This window comes from Cotesia glomerata, linkage group LG6 (genome assembly GCF_020080835.1).
Source record: "Cotesia glomerata isolate CgM1 linkage group LG6, MPM_Cglom_v2.3, whole genome shotgun sequence".
Classification (NCBI taxonomy): domain Eukaryota; kingdom Metazoa; phylum Arthropoda; class Insecta; order Hymenoptera; family Braconidae; genus Cotesia; species Cotesia glomerata.
In genome coordinates this window covers 8,512,399-8,528,426 of record NC_058163.1, presented here as the reverse complement: position 1 = coordinate 8,528,426, position 16,028 = coordinate 8,512,399, and the positions used below count along the sequence as shown (strand labels likewise).

The following is a 16,028-nucleotide window of genomic DNA, read 5'->3' as shown; positions in this document are numbered from 1 at the left end:
CCCCTCCACTTTCTAACGCTTGATGGATCGAGTTTTACTAGGACTCCTTGACGTTGAACTATTCGTATATTTAGATGATATAGTCACCTTCGCATCAAGCCTTGAAGAACATTGAACTCGCGTAAGACGACTCTTTAAAAAACTATCAAATGCTAACTTATCCTTACAACCCGAAGTAAATTATTTAGGACATATTATAGGGAAAGGAGGTGTGCGCCCAGACCCTAAGAAAACTGAAGCTATCGAAAAATTTCCAAGGCTTAAAAATACCACAAATATTCGGCAATTTTTAGGCCTTGCAGGTTATTATCGCCGATTTATTGAAAATTTTTCAGGAAGAGCGAAACCTCTCACAGAATTATTGAAGAAGGATAAACCATTTGTTTGGACATCAGAACAACAAGACAGTTCCGACGATTTAAGAAAAGCCTTATGCACTACACCGGTATTATAATATCCAGACTTTGAACAACCTTTTATTCTCACTACAGATGCTTCCGATATAGCCATTGGAGCCATCCTAAGTCAAGGCAAAATAGGTGAAGAGAGACCGATAGCATATATGTCAAGATTATTAAAACCAGCCGAGAAAAATTATAATACAACAGAAAAAGAATGCTTGGCAGTTATTCATGGCATTTTACACTTTCGACCTTATTTATATGGTCGAAGATTCACACTAGTTTGCGATCATGAACCACTCCGGTGGATAGACTCTGTGAAACCTCCGGTACAAAGATTAATACGTTGGAGAACAAGATTACGTGAATATGAATATGTTTTTCATTATAAGCCGGGACGACTTAATGTTAACGCAGACGCTTTATCACGAAATCCAGTCGTCCTCCCATTTGGAACTGAGAAAAAACTAACCTAGTTCGAGTAAAAACCCGAGAACCCATGATAATAACAGATACCCCAGCAGAGCCTTTCGATAAAATTTCCATAGACACAGTAGGACCATTACCTACGACACCTTCAGGTAACGCTCACATTTTAACGGTACAAGATAACTTAACAAAATACTGTGTTGCGGTACCTATCCCAAACATAAAAGCTGAAACTATTGCTGACGCTCTCGCTCGAAACGTTATTATACAATTCGGAACCCCTCGAATAATATTAAGTGATCAAGCTCGTACTTATGTCGGAAAATTATTTCACCATCTAGCAAAAACATTTAAAATAAAAAAAATAACAACATCTGGATATCACCCTCAGACAAATGGCAGTCTAGAAAGATCACATATAGTATTAACGGAATTTATTAAACATTATGTTGAACGATTTGACGACTGGGATAAACTTGTCCCATTTGCTATGTTTTCATACAATACTTCTGTTCATGAATCAACTAACTTCACTCCTTTCGAGCTTATCTTCGGGAAAAGAGCGCGTATTCCTAGTTCTTTTCCTCCCACTGATCAAACCCAAACATATGGAACCTATTTACAAGACCTTATTACTAGAATGGACGATATGAGACAATTGGCTCATAAAAGGTTGGTAAAATCTAAGTACCGTTCTAAACGCTATTATGATAAACATTAACACCCTTGTACTTTTGAAGTAGGTAATCAGGTTTATTTAATTAAAGAGCCCAGAAAAGGCAAATTCGATTCTCATTATAAAGGTCCTTACACAGTGGTAGAATTGTTAGATAATAATACTGCTATCATTGAGAATGCAGATGGTAAACGATTATTAAAGCATGTAGATAAATTAAAAATTTGTAATACTCGGAAGGATGAGTCCGACTCCGAATCACATTTAACAAATTAAAGATCACTATGTTTCAGAATAAAAAAGGGTTAAATATTAATACAGGTTAAGCATGATACTCCATGGGTATCGAAATCTTAAAACATCCCCTAGTGTGGACATCCTAGCTGTTCAAATATTGCTGACTATTCCGGTAGTACTCGGAATTCTCGCGTACAATTGCTTAAAACCTTCAATTAATGTAACAACTCTATCTCTGTTAGATATTAAAGACTGCAAAATACCAATAGCAAATCCAATCATACAACCAACAGATATCCAATTGCTCCAAACAATAAATTTATCAATGTTCACATTTTTCAATGCAAAATCCTGATCAATAGATCAATTAAAATTTGTGGGTTTTTATCACACAATTACGAAACATCTAATAGTCATTACGAATATGTAAAAGAAATCACGCGAAGACGATGTGAAGATGTACACATGGAAGAATCCTATGAATATTATGGAGAACATAACGATTTAAAACCGAACTCTACTACAAGGCGATCAGTTACTTTTGCCGGAAGCGTAGACTCAGAAGGATACTGCACTGGCGAAGCCTACAGTGATGCTAGCGGTAACTGGGAAAAAGTCTTTGTTACTGGTTATCTTACAATTACATTACAAGACTACTACGCCACCGTTAATACTGAAACCAATGACGTCATTTTAAGATCAGGGTTACGCTGTAACTACTAATCTTGACGATGCATGGATGTTGACGGAGGAAATACTTTCTGGGATGTGTTACCTAAATCAGATTGCAGTACTGACAAATTTACGGTACTGTTCGATGGAAAAGCAAAAAAATTAACCAATAGTAATAATTCAACTAATAGTGAAACCGTATATTCCGTAGCATCCGGCGGATTTAGTTTTACATTCACAGAAAAAGGAACTATAGAAAGCTGTGAAGAACTCCTAACGTTAACAGAATTCCCTCAACTCTTCATCCTGGATAAAGGACTTAACCAACATTCAAACCACAAAAGGTCATTAACTATGGAAAACATGGATCTTACTACCTATGTTAGCGCAAAATTTATATACCTCGAAAGTCATTTTGAAACTCAAATCATCATGTTATACAAAGATATTATTCTGCAAGAATGTAAACTAGAGAAAAAGGTATTACAAAACGCATCGATTCTTGCATCTCTAGCCCCAGACAATTTCGCACTACAATTTTTGAAAGAACCAGGTTACATTGCTCATGCATCAGGGGAAGTAATAAGATTCACAAAATGTATCACAGTAATCGTTGAAAGAAGAGATACTGAGGAATGTTATCAAGAACTGCCCATTAATTTAAACAATGAAAAATTATTCATGTTACCACGCACTCATATTTTAGTGAAGACAGGAACACAGGTTGAATGTAACCCTTTAATCGCACCAATGTATCGGATAAACTCACAGTGGTACCAAATAAATCCTAACTTAACTATGGTACCCGAGCCTATACAACTCGCAGCACAAACAAATTATACCTGGAAATACAAAAACGCTCTAGGACTAGCCACAGGAGGAATTTACTCTAACAAAGACGTAGAAAAACTTCAAGAATTTATAATGTTTCCGTTAGAACGGCCAGCTATATTAAATACGATTGCTCGAGGAGCTACCGGCCATTCAATAGTCAAGGATGAAATAAAGTTAAACAATTTAATTGATGAAAGTGAAATTTTTGCCTCACTCTCACACAGTTGGGGAAAAATTTATAACTTCTTCAACACAGTAGGAACTTTCGGAGTAACTATTTTTGGAGCTTATTTAGTGCTACGCATTTTTAAATTTACCTTTGATTTGATAATTCACGGTTACGCTTTGCACTCGACTTATGGGTGTAGTTTTTGGATCATGGGAGCCATATGGGGAACATTAGCCAGTTATTTAATACAACGTCGTGCTACTAATTCTGATGTAGAGAAAGAAATGGAAATATTTGAAACTAAAAATCATTCACAGCCAGAAAAACTGCGAAAAAATTTGAAGAATCATATTCCAACTAAAACAAAACGCAATATTCAGCACAGCTTGCCATTAGATATTAAATTCCGAGATATAGAATCGGAATAGTCAAGCAAAATTTTACATCTCAAATACATATACTAACTATTATATTAATCATTTCAGAGAGAAAGACATAACAGAAGAAATACTCTCCATCAAGATGAGGGCACTGACCTTTACGTTCATAGTAATTTATACTCTAGCCGGAATTTCTTGTGACCCTTTTAAGAACAAACAATTCAACTCAAACCCAGGTATTTACTACGAAGAATTGGGAAAGGTGTACCTGTCAATGGATACATGGAAACTTGTGACTAGAATAAGTTTAAGATCGCGTTCGATAAACTCAAGGAAGCTTTATGCACAGCACCTATTTTACAATATCCGGATTTCGAGAAACCCTTTATCATAACCACCGACGCGTCAGGGTTCGCTATCGGGGTGGTTTTATCACAGGGTGAAATCGGGAAAGATCAACCAGTCGCGTATTATTCGCGCGTCCTCCACGGACCTGAATTGCGTTATGATATATATGAAAAAGAAGCACTCGCAATCGTTCAGGCCGTCAAACACTTCCGACCATATGTATATATGAGGAAATTTATAGTGGTCACTGATCACAAGCCACTGGTATGGTTCAAAACTGCTAAAGATGGGAATGCGCGAATTCTCAAATGGCGGTTACGCCTAGCGGAGTACGATTATACAGTTATCTATAAACCGGGTAAAATTAATTTAAACGCCGACGCGTTATCCAAGAATCCGGTTGAAAAAGTAACGGTGAACACGCGTGCCCAAAAGGCAAGGGAAGAGTTATCAAAAACTTACGAACCTAATACAGAAGTTCCTAACACTTCTACGCGGTTCAATACAGAAGTTCCTAACACTTCTACGCGGTTCAATACAGAAGTTCCTAACACTTCTACGCGGTTCAATACAGAAGTTCCTAACACTTCTACGCGGTTCAATACAGAAGTTCCTAACACTTCTATGCGATTTAATACAGAAGTTCCTAACACTTCTATGCAATTTCATACAGAAGTTCCTAACACTTCTATGCGGTTTAATACAGAATTTCCTAACACTTCTACCAGTTCTAATACAGAAGTTCCTAACACTTCTATACAATCTAATACCGAAGTTCCTAATACTTTTATACAATCTAACACAGAGGTTCCAAACACTTCTATTAGATCCGATAAACGTCGGGAACCTCCTCGTCGGAAAAGGGGCAGACCCCCGAAACCCCGCGAAATAACTCACGAGGAAACTGATCCGGACAATTCACGAGGAAATGAGCGGACAAATTTATTAAAAACGTAATATGCACATTCGGAGCTCCAAAGGTCCTTTTAACCGATCAAGGTAGGAACTTTGTTAGCACCTTTATGCAGCGTATCAGTAAAAGATTTCGAATAAAGAAAATTCAAACAACCGCCTTCAGGCCACAATCAAACGGCTCATTAGAACGCTCTCACCATGTATTGGGGGAGTATTTAAAACAATTCATAAGTAAAGATAATGAATGGGATGACTGGCTCGATTTAGCCATGTTTTCCTATAATACCTGCGTCCACGAAGGGACGAATTTTACCCCTTATGAGTTAGTGTTCGGGAGACCTGCACGAGTACCCACTAACGAACCCTTACACGAATTAGATCGATTGCCAACATATAACGATTACATTACTAAACTAGTGGAGAGACTAACTGTCATCCGCGAACTAGCCCGTGAAAACTTAATACACTCTAAGGAAAAGTCCAAAGAGTTGTACGACCGAAAATTAAAACCAGTAGAATTCAAAGCTGAGGATAACGTCTTTCTCCTGAAAGGTCCTGAACCTCATAAATTCGGGGATCACTATAATGGTCCATATAAAATCGAAGAAGTACTCCCTAACGGGAACATCAGAATAAAAATCGGTAGTAAAACCAAAGTAGTACACCCCAACCGTTTAAAAAGGACAAATATCAAGGTTTCACAACCCAAGGCCAAGGGTACTAAAGTCGTGGTCTCCGACCCCGACTTTAGGCCGTAATTAATTTTTTTACAGAACTATGGATCCTATCATCATTCTAATAATGGCTATCTGCTGGGGGCCAACCGAGGCAATCATAGGCTATGATTGCGGAAATAAAATATTGAACATGATGACCATTTCTTTAGTGGATATTGATGAGTGTGATCTCAATGCCGATCCTATTGAGACCACGCTAACCGAAATTGCATTATTACAATTAAATGAGTATAAACATACTCAAACTATTCAATGTAAGATTGAAATCCACAGAGTCATCCAACACTGTGGATGGCAATCTTACAACTCGATCGTAAATAACGGGATTAACGAATACATACTTCCGATAAGTCACGAGATGTGCCAGGTCGCGCACGACCATGGCACGTTGCGTATCGGAAGTACTTTTATTGACGGACTTCTTCCTAACGTCACGACGACTCGTAGCATTACACTTGCGGGAAGTGTAAATAGTAACGCGGACTGCACTAACGCCCAGTATAGTGACCCTTTTGGCACCTGGGACAACGTGTTCGTTATCGGAACTGCTAAAATCACATTAAAATCTCAATTAGCTCGCGTTAAAGTTACTGATAATAAAATTCATTTGCCATCAGGAACTCCTTGTAAATTGAGTAAGGGATCTTGCATTGATCCCGTAGGTGGTTATACCTTCTGGCATGCATTACCCCGCAAGTATTGCATTCCGGAAACTTATACAATATTATACAGTGGCTCAGCCATTAAATTAACAACTAAGAGAGAAGCGGTATACTCACTAAGTGTAAGAGATACCAGTTTCTCTCTTAGCACGACTGAAACTGAGACCTCATGTGGGATTGCGTTAACTAAAACTGAACATCCCAAATTGTCCATAATAGCAAGTAAAGATTTAGATATATTAAAGAAAAATAATGTAGTGGGTCCCAACTCTGATAACATGGATCTTTTCCTTTACGCGAACGCAAAGTTTATTTATGTAGAACGGTACATAAGGATTCAGGTTCAGTCGTTGTATAAAGACGTAATTTTAAAAAGATGTAAATTAGAAAAGGAAGTGTTGAAGAACACTCTCTCAATAGCAGCAACGCAACCAGACGAATTCGCCTTCCGGTACATGGAGGGACCCGGATACATGGCTGTGGTAGCAAGAGAAGTGGTACACATTGTCCAATGTGTACCAGTCGAGGTCAAGATTCAACACAAAGAAGCCTGTTACAATCGGATATCAGTCCAACGGGGAAACCAGAGTATATTCCTCACCCCCCGGACATACATCATCACCAACTACGCCACCGAGTTGCCGTGCAATTCCCCTCTTCTACAGTACTATAAATTAAGAAACGTTTGGTATAAATAAAATTTATGCCAAAGCCGGTCGAGACTCTACCACCAAAAATACTGAAGCCCAGCACCAGTATGAGTTGGAAGTACCAAAACCCAGCTAACCTGGCCACCGGAGGAATTTATTCTGAGAAGGACCTGGACGCAATGAGAGGCAGAATAATGTTCACCATGGAACAAACCGTGGTGGTGGAAACCGTGGCGCAACAATTCACCAATCATTCCAGGGGATACCCATCCTTGATCAACGCACTCAACGAAGAAGTTCTAGAACATCTGGCGGAAAGCGCTTGGTCCAAGACATGGGGAAAATTTACTCGTTTCGGCACCTACTGTGCCGGAATCATAGGAATAGTAATGTGCTTTCGGGCAATCAAATTAATTGCAGATACCGTGGTCCATGGATACGCCTTACACACGGTTTACGGATGGTCCTTGTGTCTACTTGGAGCCGTTTGGGACTCACTAACCCATCTTCTACTACATCTAGGTAGACAGCGACGACCACAATCAAAGACATCCTCACCAACTATTGAACAGGACACTGAGAAGGGAGATGCACCGGTACCAACAGCACCGGAGATTTATCCACTCCTACCAAAGTCTATGACGTCAACCAACAACTCATCAACAGAGGTCACTTCTACGACGAGAGTTTTCGTTTGAGATAAAGTTCTTCACATTACCTTTAAAGTAATTTAGTAATATACAAAGATAAAATTTTAACGTCGCACTCGTTATTATATTTCAATTTTTAATTCGCTCGTACTTCCGTCTAACAGCGAGGGTGTTACGTCCAAGGAAATTTAATAATTTTATATTATTTTCTTTTATTTAAATATAAATTTTTAGTTAAATACGACAAAATTTTATCTCGGGAATTTCCGGACCATCGCTAGGTCATAAATTACCTTTAAGCTTTAAGTTTTTTTTAATCTCGAATTTTAGAAAGGTTCTTTAATTTTAATATTATACAGATGCATTTTCTCTTTTTCTCAGAATTATAAAAACTAAAAATAAAAATAATCTCGAATAAATAGGAAAAACTTCTTTAGAAAATGCATCTGACCTAAGCCTAAGCCTACCAGGGCAATAAAATTCTCGTTAAGAGACCCATAAAAAGGAACTAAAATTTTATGACCTTTTGAAATTGTATACCCAGTAAACACGTTTACGTCAATGTGAAGTCAAAATGACATTGGGCTATGTCAGGATTTACGTAAGATATAAGTCACGAATGAGTCATATGTGACTCATTATTTCACACTTCCTGACGTAAGATTCTGACGTAAAAATATGACGTAGTCATGACGTCAGTATTATGTCTTAATGACATTTATGACGTCAATATGACGTACCTGTGATGTCTATATCATGATAATGATGTCATTATGACGTAAAAGTGATGTAAGTGATGTAAAAATTGTACCTCAGAAAAAATATTAAAAAAAAAATTTCTCAAATATAAAAAAATTAAAATTTCGAAATCAATTATAGTATTGTGGGCTGATTGCGAACTTGGAAACACAAGATATATGTAAATACTTGATGAAAAAATCTTGAGGTATGTTGGGCTTGAACTCGGGTCCTCACGTGTCGAAGTCTGGAACGCTGCTCACTTGTCCAAGTAACGGTTCATGTCTCGTAATACCTAACTTATGTGTTAACTCTTACATAACGATAAATGCTTATTTCATAATTTTTTCTGATATTAAATGGATTTTAAGAGTTGGAATTGTATACAATTCAAGTCTAATAATTTATACAATTTCATTAAAGCTCATGAAATTTTATAAAGTTCTATAAAACATTGTAAAACTCTTATTAAAGGCTCGCTAGTGAAACTTGCGATAATGAATAGGCAATTTATAAATTTTTATAAAACTTGATTTACTCTTACAGTTTCAAAAATTTTCGTGTAAAAGCGGACACAGAGAACTTTACATGGTTGAGCGAAATTTTTTCAGAGTAAACGATATATCCGTGTCACGAATATTTTTTTAATACTTATTTGATTTCTCCAGACTCGAATTTTTTTTTTTTATTCAATTTTTTCCATAAATTTAGTATTTTTTATTTGGATTTTTCTTCTTCAAAATTTCAATTTACGAAATTTAGATTTTTTTTTAATTTCAACTCTTCTAAGAATAACATTTTTTTAATCTATATTTCTTTTTAATTTCAATTTTTTTCGAAATTTGAATTTCTTTTATTTAACATACTAACAACATTATGAAACTTGATGTAAAATACTATTAGTCTCGTCAATGACAATCATGAACTGATTGAATTATTTCTAATACAATGTTTCATAAGTAGCAGCACTAATTTCAAAAAATTATTTTTCAAGTAATAGTGCAATATTTAAATGACTGACATTTAATTTCTTGACGCAAAATAATATGAAATTATACGTTTACTCGCTTGACGGTTTAAAAATTTAGAGTTCATGCCACATAAATTGAACTCGGTATTTTGTTATCATTTTCACACTAAGTCATTTATATTGAATGAAGCTGAAAATATTTTTACAATGGATAAAAGTACCTAAATTCATGAAAAATATAAATGAGTAACATGAGCACTGAAAAAAGTATTTCTTGCACCAAGAAAATTTTTACGGAGGCCAAAGTTATATTGGAGAAAGAAGAAGTGTTTTAGTCTCAAGAAATTTTGACTTTATTCACGGAATTTTCAGTCATCTTTAATATATTCTTGGTCCAAAGAAATTTACCTTTGAGTCAAGATGTTTTTCTGCAGTGTATGAAAACATACAAGCATAAATATAAAAAATTTATATCCCACATGTATTTAATTTATATGTATTTTTCTTAAAAACGTAAATGAAAAATGTTTTGTATGTTATTTTCTAATATGTTAGATATATTCATTAATATTAAGAAATTATAAATTTTTATTATTAAAAACGGACTTAAATTTGCAAAGTACCGGCCTAAATTAACTGTTTACCTCTTTCTGATTCTTACAACATTTCAAACCAATTTTTACTAATATTTAGCGATTAATTGTAAATTAGACATCTTGTTAAAGAAGTTTTATACTTGATAAATTTTGATAAATCGATAATATTGAAAAAATATATCCCCAAATTTTATCAATATTATAGAAAATAATGGTTTGTCACTGATTTAGAAAATGACTTTCAAATTACGTCAGTATTATGTACAGTTGTGACATATTACGTTAAATAATGACTCACAAACGGTATCGGTATTATGTACGACCGTGACTTGTCACTGATGTAAACACATGATATTAATCTTATGTCAAGATTACGTACAAACGGAACTTGTTACTGATGTAAACGCTTGATGTTAAACTTACGTCAAGATTACGTACAACCGTGACTTGTCACTGATGTAAACGAAAGATGTTAAACTTACGTCAAGAATACGTACAACCGTGACGTCACTGATGTAAACGAATGATGTTAAACTTACGTCAAGAGTACGTACAACCGTGACTGGTCACTGATGTAAATGCATGATATTAAACTTACGTCGTTATGACATACAATGATGGCATTAATGTAACGTAATATTGTAGTTTATATATTATGTCAGTTGTACGTAATATCTAAGTCATTTCCGTGATATCATAGAGAAGTAAGAAACTTACATCAGTACGATGTCAAAATTATATCATATATTTTTACATCATAATTGGATCACAAGACAGGTCAATTGTACGTCATATTTACGTAAAATATTGTGACATTCCTATGACTTATAAATGACGTCATATTAAAGTCATGTGTTCACTGGGTACCTTATTATATCCAGATGTGTTTAAGATAACAAATTTAATTTTAATATCTTTCGTTCTATTCTTGATAAACATTTTTATTTCAACAATCTTTTTTTATTTAAACAAGCAACTTATAATATTTTTTTTTGTACCGACACGATTTTATCTAAAAATTATTATCAACATCAGAACTATTTTTTATTTTAAACAAGTAACTTTTAAAGAAACTTTTTTTTCCGACAATAAATTATTTAAAAGATAAAATTTAATATTGAGAGAGAGTAAATAAAATTCTCTAAAAAGAAACGTTTGTCAATATAAACAATATAAAGTAACGAGTTTTTTTTTATTATATATATATAACGGTACTGGTCACAAAAGTTTAAACAATTATTAAAGTCAAATTAAAATTTAGAGTCAATTTAATTCTTGATGATTATATGCAAATTACTTTACAACCTATTGTTGTAAAATTGCAATAAATAAGAGAAGCTCCAAAATATATTTAAGAACCAAAAATAACCACGTGCATTTTTGGCCACGTGTTAACTATCTAAAATTTATTTTTCTGCACTATTCTTTTTTTTAATTAATTTTTAATTTAACGAATTATAATACAATAAAAAAACGATTATTATTAAAATAATAATTTTTAAAATAACAGAAATCGAACTTTGGACTACCATGTGGTATTTATCCAAAGATCCTAAGAATTTTGCAATTTATTTAAAAATTGCATATTTATAAAAATAACAATAAGACATTTTTTCTTATTTCATTGGAACAAATAATTGTTAAAAACAACTTAATAAACAAATGAAAAATTTATTTAATGTACATGTTAGTTCATGTGTGGGTGCGTACGCACATAGGCTAACATTTTGGGCGGGACTAGCCGCTTTTCCTAAGAAAATGGAGTAAGAAAGGGAACGGACCCCGGAAAACTGCTTCCTGATTGGATGCAGTTTTCCCCCGAAAATTATGTCTATTTCGGAATAGTCGTGGACATAAAAGGGCCTTGTTCACCCGAAACGTTCTCTAGTTCATCCTCAGAAGCCGCAAGTGTCCTCACACTTCACCTATCTATCGACGTTAGTCCCGACTAACATTCAGTACAGTCTCCTCACACTTTTAATTAATATTTCAATAGAAAATCTTAAATTCAGTTTTGTTTTAATAGTTAGAGTCAGTGAAAATCGAAATTTATTGACCAGGTACCGTAATTTCAAATATTATACATTTAATTTGGTTTCCAATCTTGTAAAACTTATTGTATTTTAGAATTTAATATTTTGAATATACTTTATAATTCAAAACTACACCTATCCGCATTCTTTCAGTTTTAAAACCTAATACTCAACACGATCCCGGTCTATAGGCTGAAAAGCTTGGACCAAAAATAAATTTAATTAATTAGTCCAAATTCTGGACGTAACACAAACAAATGCTGCTGCTGCTGAAGAAGTAATAATTACACTTCAAAAAATTGAATGGATTGTACCGTACATAACCCCAGCAGATAAGGAAAAAATTCAAACTTTGAATTACATCGCCAGTGATCCTGCTATACCAATTAGTTTTCGAACTTGGGAATTATATGAGTATCCTCTGTTACCTGCAACTTCAAAACATATTTAGGCAGTCAAAACCTCAACTCAGTTAGAAAAGCCACGTTACGTTGTTCTTGGATTCCAAACAGCAAGGAAAAATGATGCTCGGAAAGATGCTAGCAAATTTGATCACTGCAATTTACGAAACATCAAATTATTTTTAAATTCACAAAGTTATCCCTATGGTGACTTGAATTTAGATATACCTCACAACCAGTATGCTTTGTTATACCATATGTACACAGACTTTCAAACATCATACTATAACAAAGAAGCCGAACCACTCCTATCGAAAAAGAAATTTTTGGATCAAGCACCACTGTGTGTAATTGATTGCTCCAAGCAGAACGAAGCTATAAAATCTGGACTTGTTGACATTCGACTGGAATTTGAATCAGTTGATCGGTTTGCAGCCAATACAACAGCATACTGTTTAATTATTCACGATCGTACCATTGAATACAATCCTATAAGCAACACTGTCCGTAAGTTAGTGTAAAAGAAGGGTTGTTACTTTCAATCTAACACCAACTGTACATTATATGTATGTGGAAATATGCATATAAAAATGCAAGAAAAGGGGAATGGGAACAGGCTGCGAGAGACAGAGACAGATTTAAAAACAGAATTTTAAAAACCAGTGAAAAATTGGATCTAATATTAATTAAAAAATTATCACAAATTAAACTTTTCAAGTAATATATAGTGTTTAAGATAATATATATGTATCAAATGAAATTATTATTGATAAATAAAAAAATTTTTATTTATAAAATGTGCACATTATTATTTCAATACATAAAATTATACATAAGTTTCCTAGTACTGTAAGTAGAATAATACAAAAAAATTTTTACTTATTTCTCTAAGTTACATTGTAAGCAAAATTTTCGATATGGATATAGATATATACCGAATATTTCCCAATTAGCACCGGTTTCAGGATGATATTGTTTGCAGAATGAATATTCTTTAACTTCTTCATTGTGTTTTAGATGCTCTGGTAATTTATCCCAAATGAAGCGTATTTCTCTTTTGGCAAAGTAAAGTAAAAAATGTGAATCCAGACAGGCCAGGTCTCGAGGATGCATCATTCGTAAAGTGGTCAACTGATTGAAAAGTTGAACTGATTTTGTTGTAGCTGAGTTGACAACCATAAAACTTTACATACCATAATTTCAGTTGTTGAACGTTTTGAAATGCACAAGCTTTTAAATAGCCAGTTGAAGTGTGCACTGCAGATGGACACTTGAAATGTGTAAATTCAATGTTATTAATTGAATAATGACGCATTTTCGTTAAATCTATGCTGACAACAGATGCATCATCAATTAATTTTTCAAGCCATTCTTTCTTTTGTTCACCTTCAACGTATAAATAGCTCAAATAACGCTTTAAAATATTAAAAATTTCCGCGAGTACATTATACGCAGTTTTACCGACATCCCAGCTAATTTCATGACGACGTCCATTATAGTCGAGATTTTGCTTAATAACAGATGCACTATGTAACAGGGCGATTTGCCCTTGATCGATAAAATCGATCACACGCGGTAATAATTCGACACAGCACTGGTGTCTCGGTCTTCGGGACCCGACTAGACCCGACTAGAGTTAAGAGAGAGGGGGAATTTTGGGGTTTCTTCGCTAGTAAAGTACTAGCGGAAAAACAGAAGTAGTTAGGTGTTCAACTAAGTGGCCTCGCCAAGGAGCAGGAAGCAACCAAGGAGAGAAGTCACGCACAATCCAGAGTTTTCTTCAGCGAGAAATAAAATTTGCTAAGGTATTCTAACTTTTATTTCCTTGATGAGCCAAGGGGGGTTTACACCCGGCTCAATTTCCAAACTACTTCTCATTAATTAATTAATGGTAATTCAATTCGTTTTATATTTCGTTAATAATAATTAATTGTTTAATCTGCTAGCTTTGAGAACAATTCCTCCAGGGGATTGTTACACCCGAGGAACGTTCCAGACCTCCAGGGTTTAGGTCGTGAGTATCTAAAATATTAATTCAGCTGGTTAATAATAATTAACACCTTGATTGGCTTTAATAAATTCATTTTTTATTAATAAATTATTAATATAATTTCTGAACATCGAGAAATATTCAATCAGCAACTCACGATTTGGTCAAGCATCAGTACCCGAGGTCAAGCTAACTACGCAGTAACGGCGTCCATTTTTGAGCGCGCAAATTCCTTAAGAATTTCGTGACGCAGTAAATTTATAAAATAAATACCTGGACTATTTTTATAATTTTTATAAATTGAATTACCACTTAATTAATTATTTTACTGATTTATATCTGATTATTTATTGAAAATTACTTAATTTATTACTTGGAACAATTTTATTACTGGAAATCAATTTGTTAAGAAACTGCGACGCATTTCGAATTTTAAGACCGTGGATAAAATTTTGAAATTATATTCTTTACACCGAGATAAATTATTTATTAACTAGTCGACAATTTAATTTATCGGAAAATAATTATCCTACGTATTATAAATTACCGAGAATTAATTTATTAAACTTCGTCGCAGATAAGACTAAAACACCCGCAGAAAAACGAGAGACACGTAAACTTTACGTCGAATAAAATAATAATTAATTATCTAATTTAATGGCCAAATTCTGCTAGGGGAGTCTTATATAAAATTGTCCTATGAAAGTCGCCAATAATTTATCGTTATCAGTATTCCGGTAAAAGCAATTGTGAAAATTATACATAATTTAGTATTGTTGTTCCAAAAAAAAATTCTTTACAAAACTATTTAATTGTGTGGATTAAGTCCGAGTAAAATTTAGTTAAAACTACAAAAGAATATTCTGAGAATTTAGTTAATGCGTAGAGATAAGCTCGTGTTAAAATTGGAAGGAAAAGTAGCGTCGGTTCAAGCCGGAATATTTAAGAAGTAAAATTTGTTAAATTGTGAAAATAAATTACGATTTTATTACGAGTTAATGACTGAATTATTTTAGAAAAATTAACGTTGTAAAATTTTGGAGTAATTTTGTAATCCAGAAAATAAAAGTAAAGTAGAGTCAGTGTGTGTGAGACGCGTGGGATATGTGTGTGGAGATTGTGCGGGTTAAGAGTGTGCGATTGTACGGGTTCTCTGCTTGTTGATGGTTTGCCGAATAGAGCAATTCGTACAGTCCTAGAAGCCGTTGTATAGTCGCCAAGTGGGGTACAACGGTAGTAAGATAGAAACTGCAGTATAGTCGCTCCATATGAGGGTACTGTGGGATTAAGAATTTTCTTGGACGACCCCTACTTGTTGATGGTTTGCCGAGTAGGGTAATCAAATCTTAGTGCGACGTTTTCTACTTGTTGATGGTTTGCCGAGTGGAAGACTAGCGTTAAGTCGGAGTAGCCGGTTTTAGCCCGAAATCCTCCAGTAGTTGTAAGTGAAGTAGTTGTAAGTGAGTACGTGCAAGGGCACGAGTTGTGAATTAGTTTTATTTTGTTGTTAAATAAATTTTGGATCCGTTGTTAAATAAAG

The 16,028-nt window shown here is 34.3% G+C and overlaps 2 protein-coding genes across 2 annotated transcripts; both read left to right on the top strand.

Annotated features, from left to right (window-relative positions):
• Positions 1 to 866: 866 nt before the first annotated feature.
• On the top strand, positions 867 to 4,096 carry LOC123266913. The gene is made up of 2 exons (XM_044731361.1): positions 867 to 1,963; positions 2,037 to 4,096. Exon 2 carries the CDS (start codon positions 2,479 to 2,481, stop codon positions 3,844 to 3,846), a length of 1,368 nt encoding a protein of 455 aa, XP_044587296.1. The 5' UTR covers positions 867 to 1,963; positions 2,037 to 2,478; the 3' UTR covers positions 3,847 to 4,096.
• A 275-nt stretch (positions 4,097 to 4,371) lies between these two features.
• LOC123267858 lies at positions 4,372 to 5,103 on the top strand. The gene has a single exon (XM_044732744.1). It carries the CDS (start codon positions 4,372 to 4,374, stop codon positions 5,101 to 5,103), a length of 732 nt encoding a protein of 243 aa, XP_044588679.1.
• Positions 5,104 to 16,028: the final 10,925 nt, after the last annotated feature.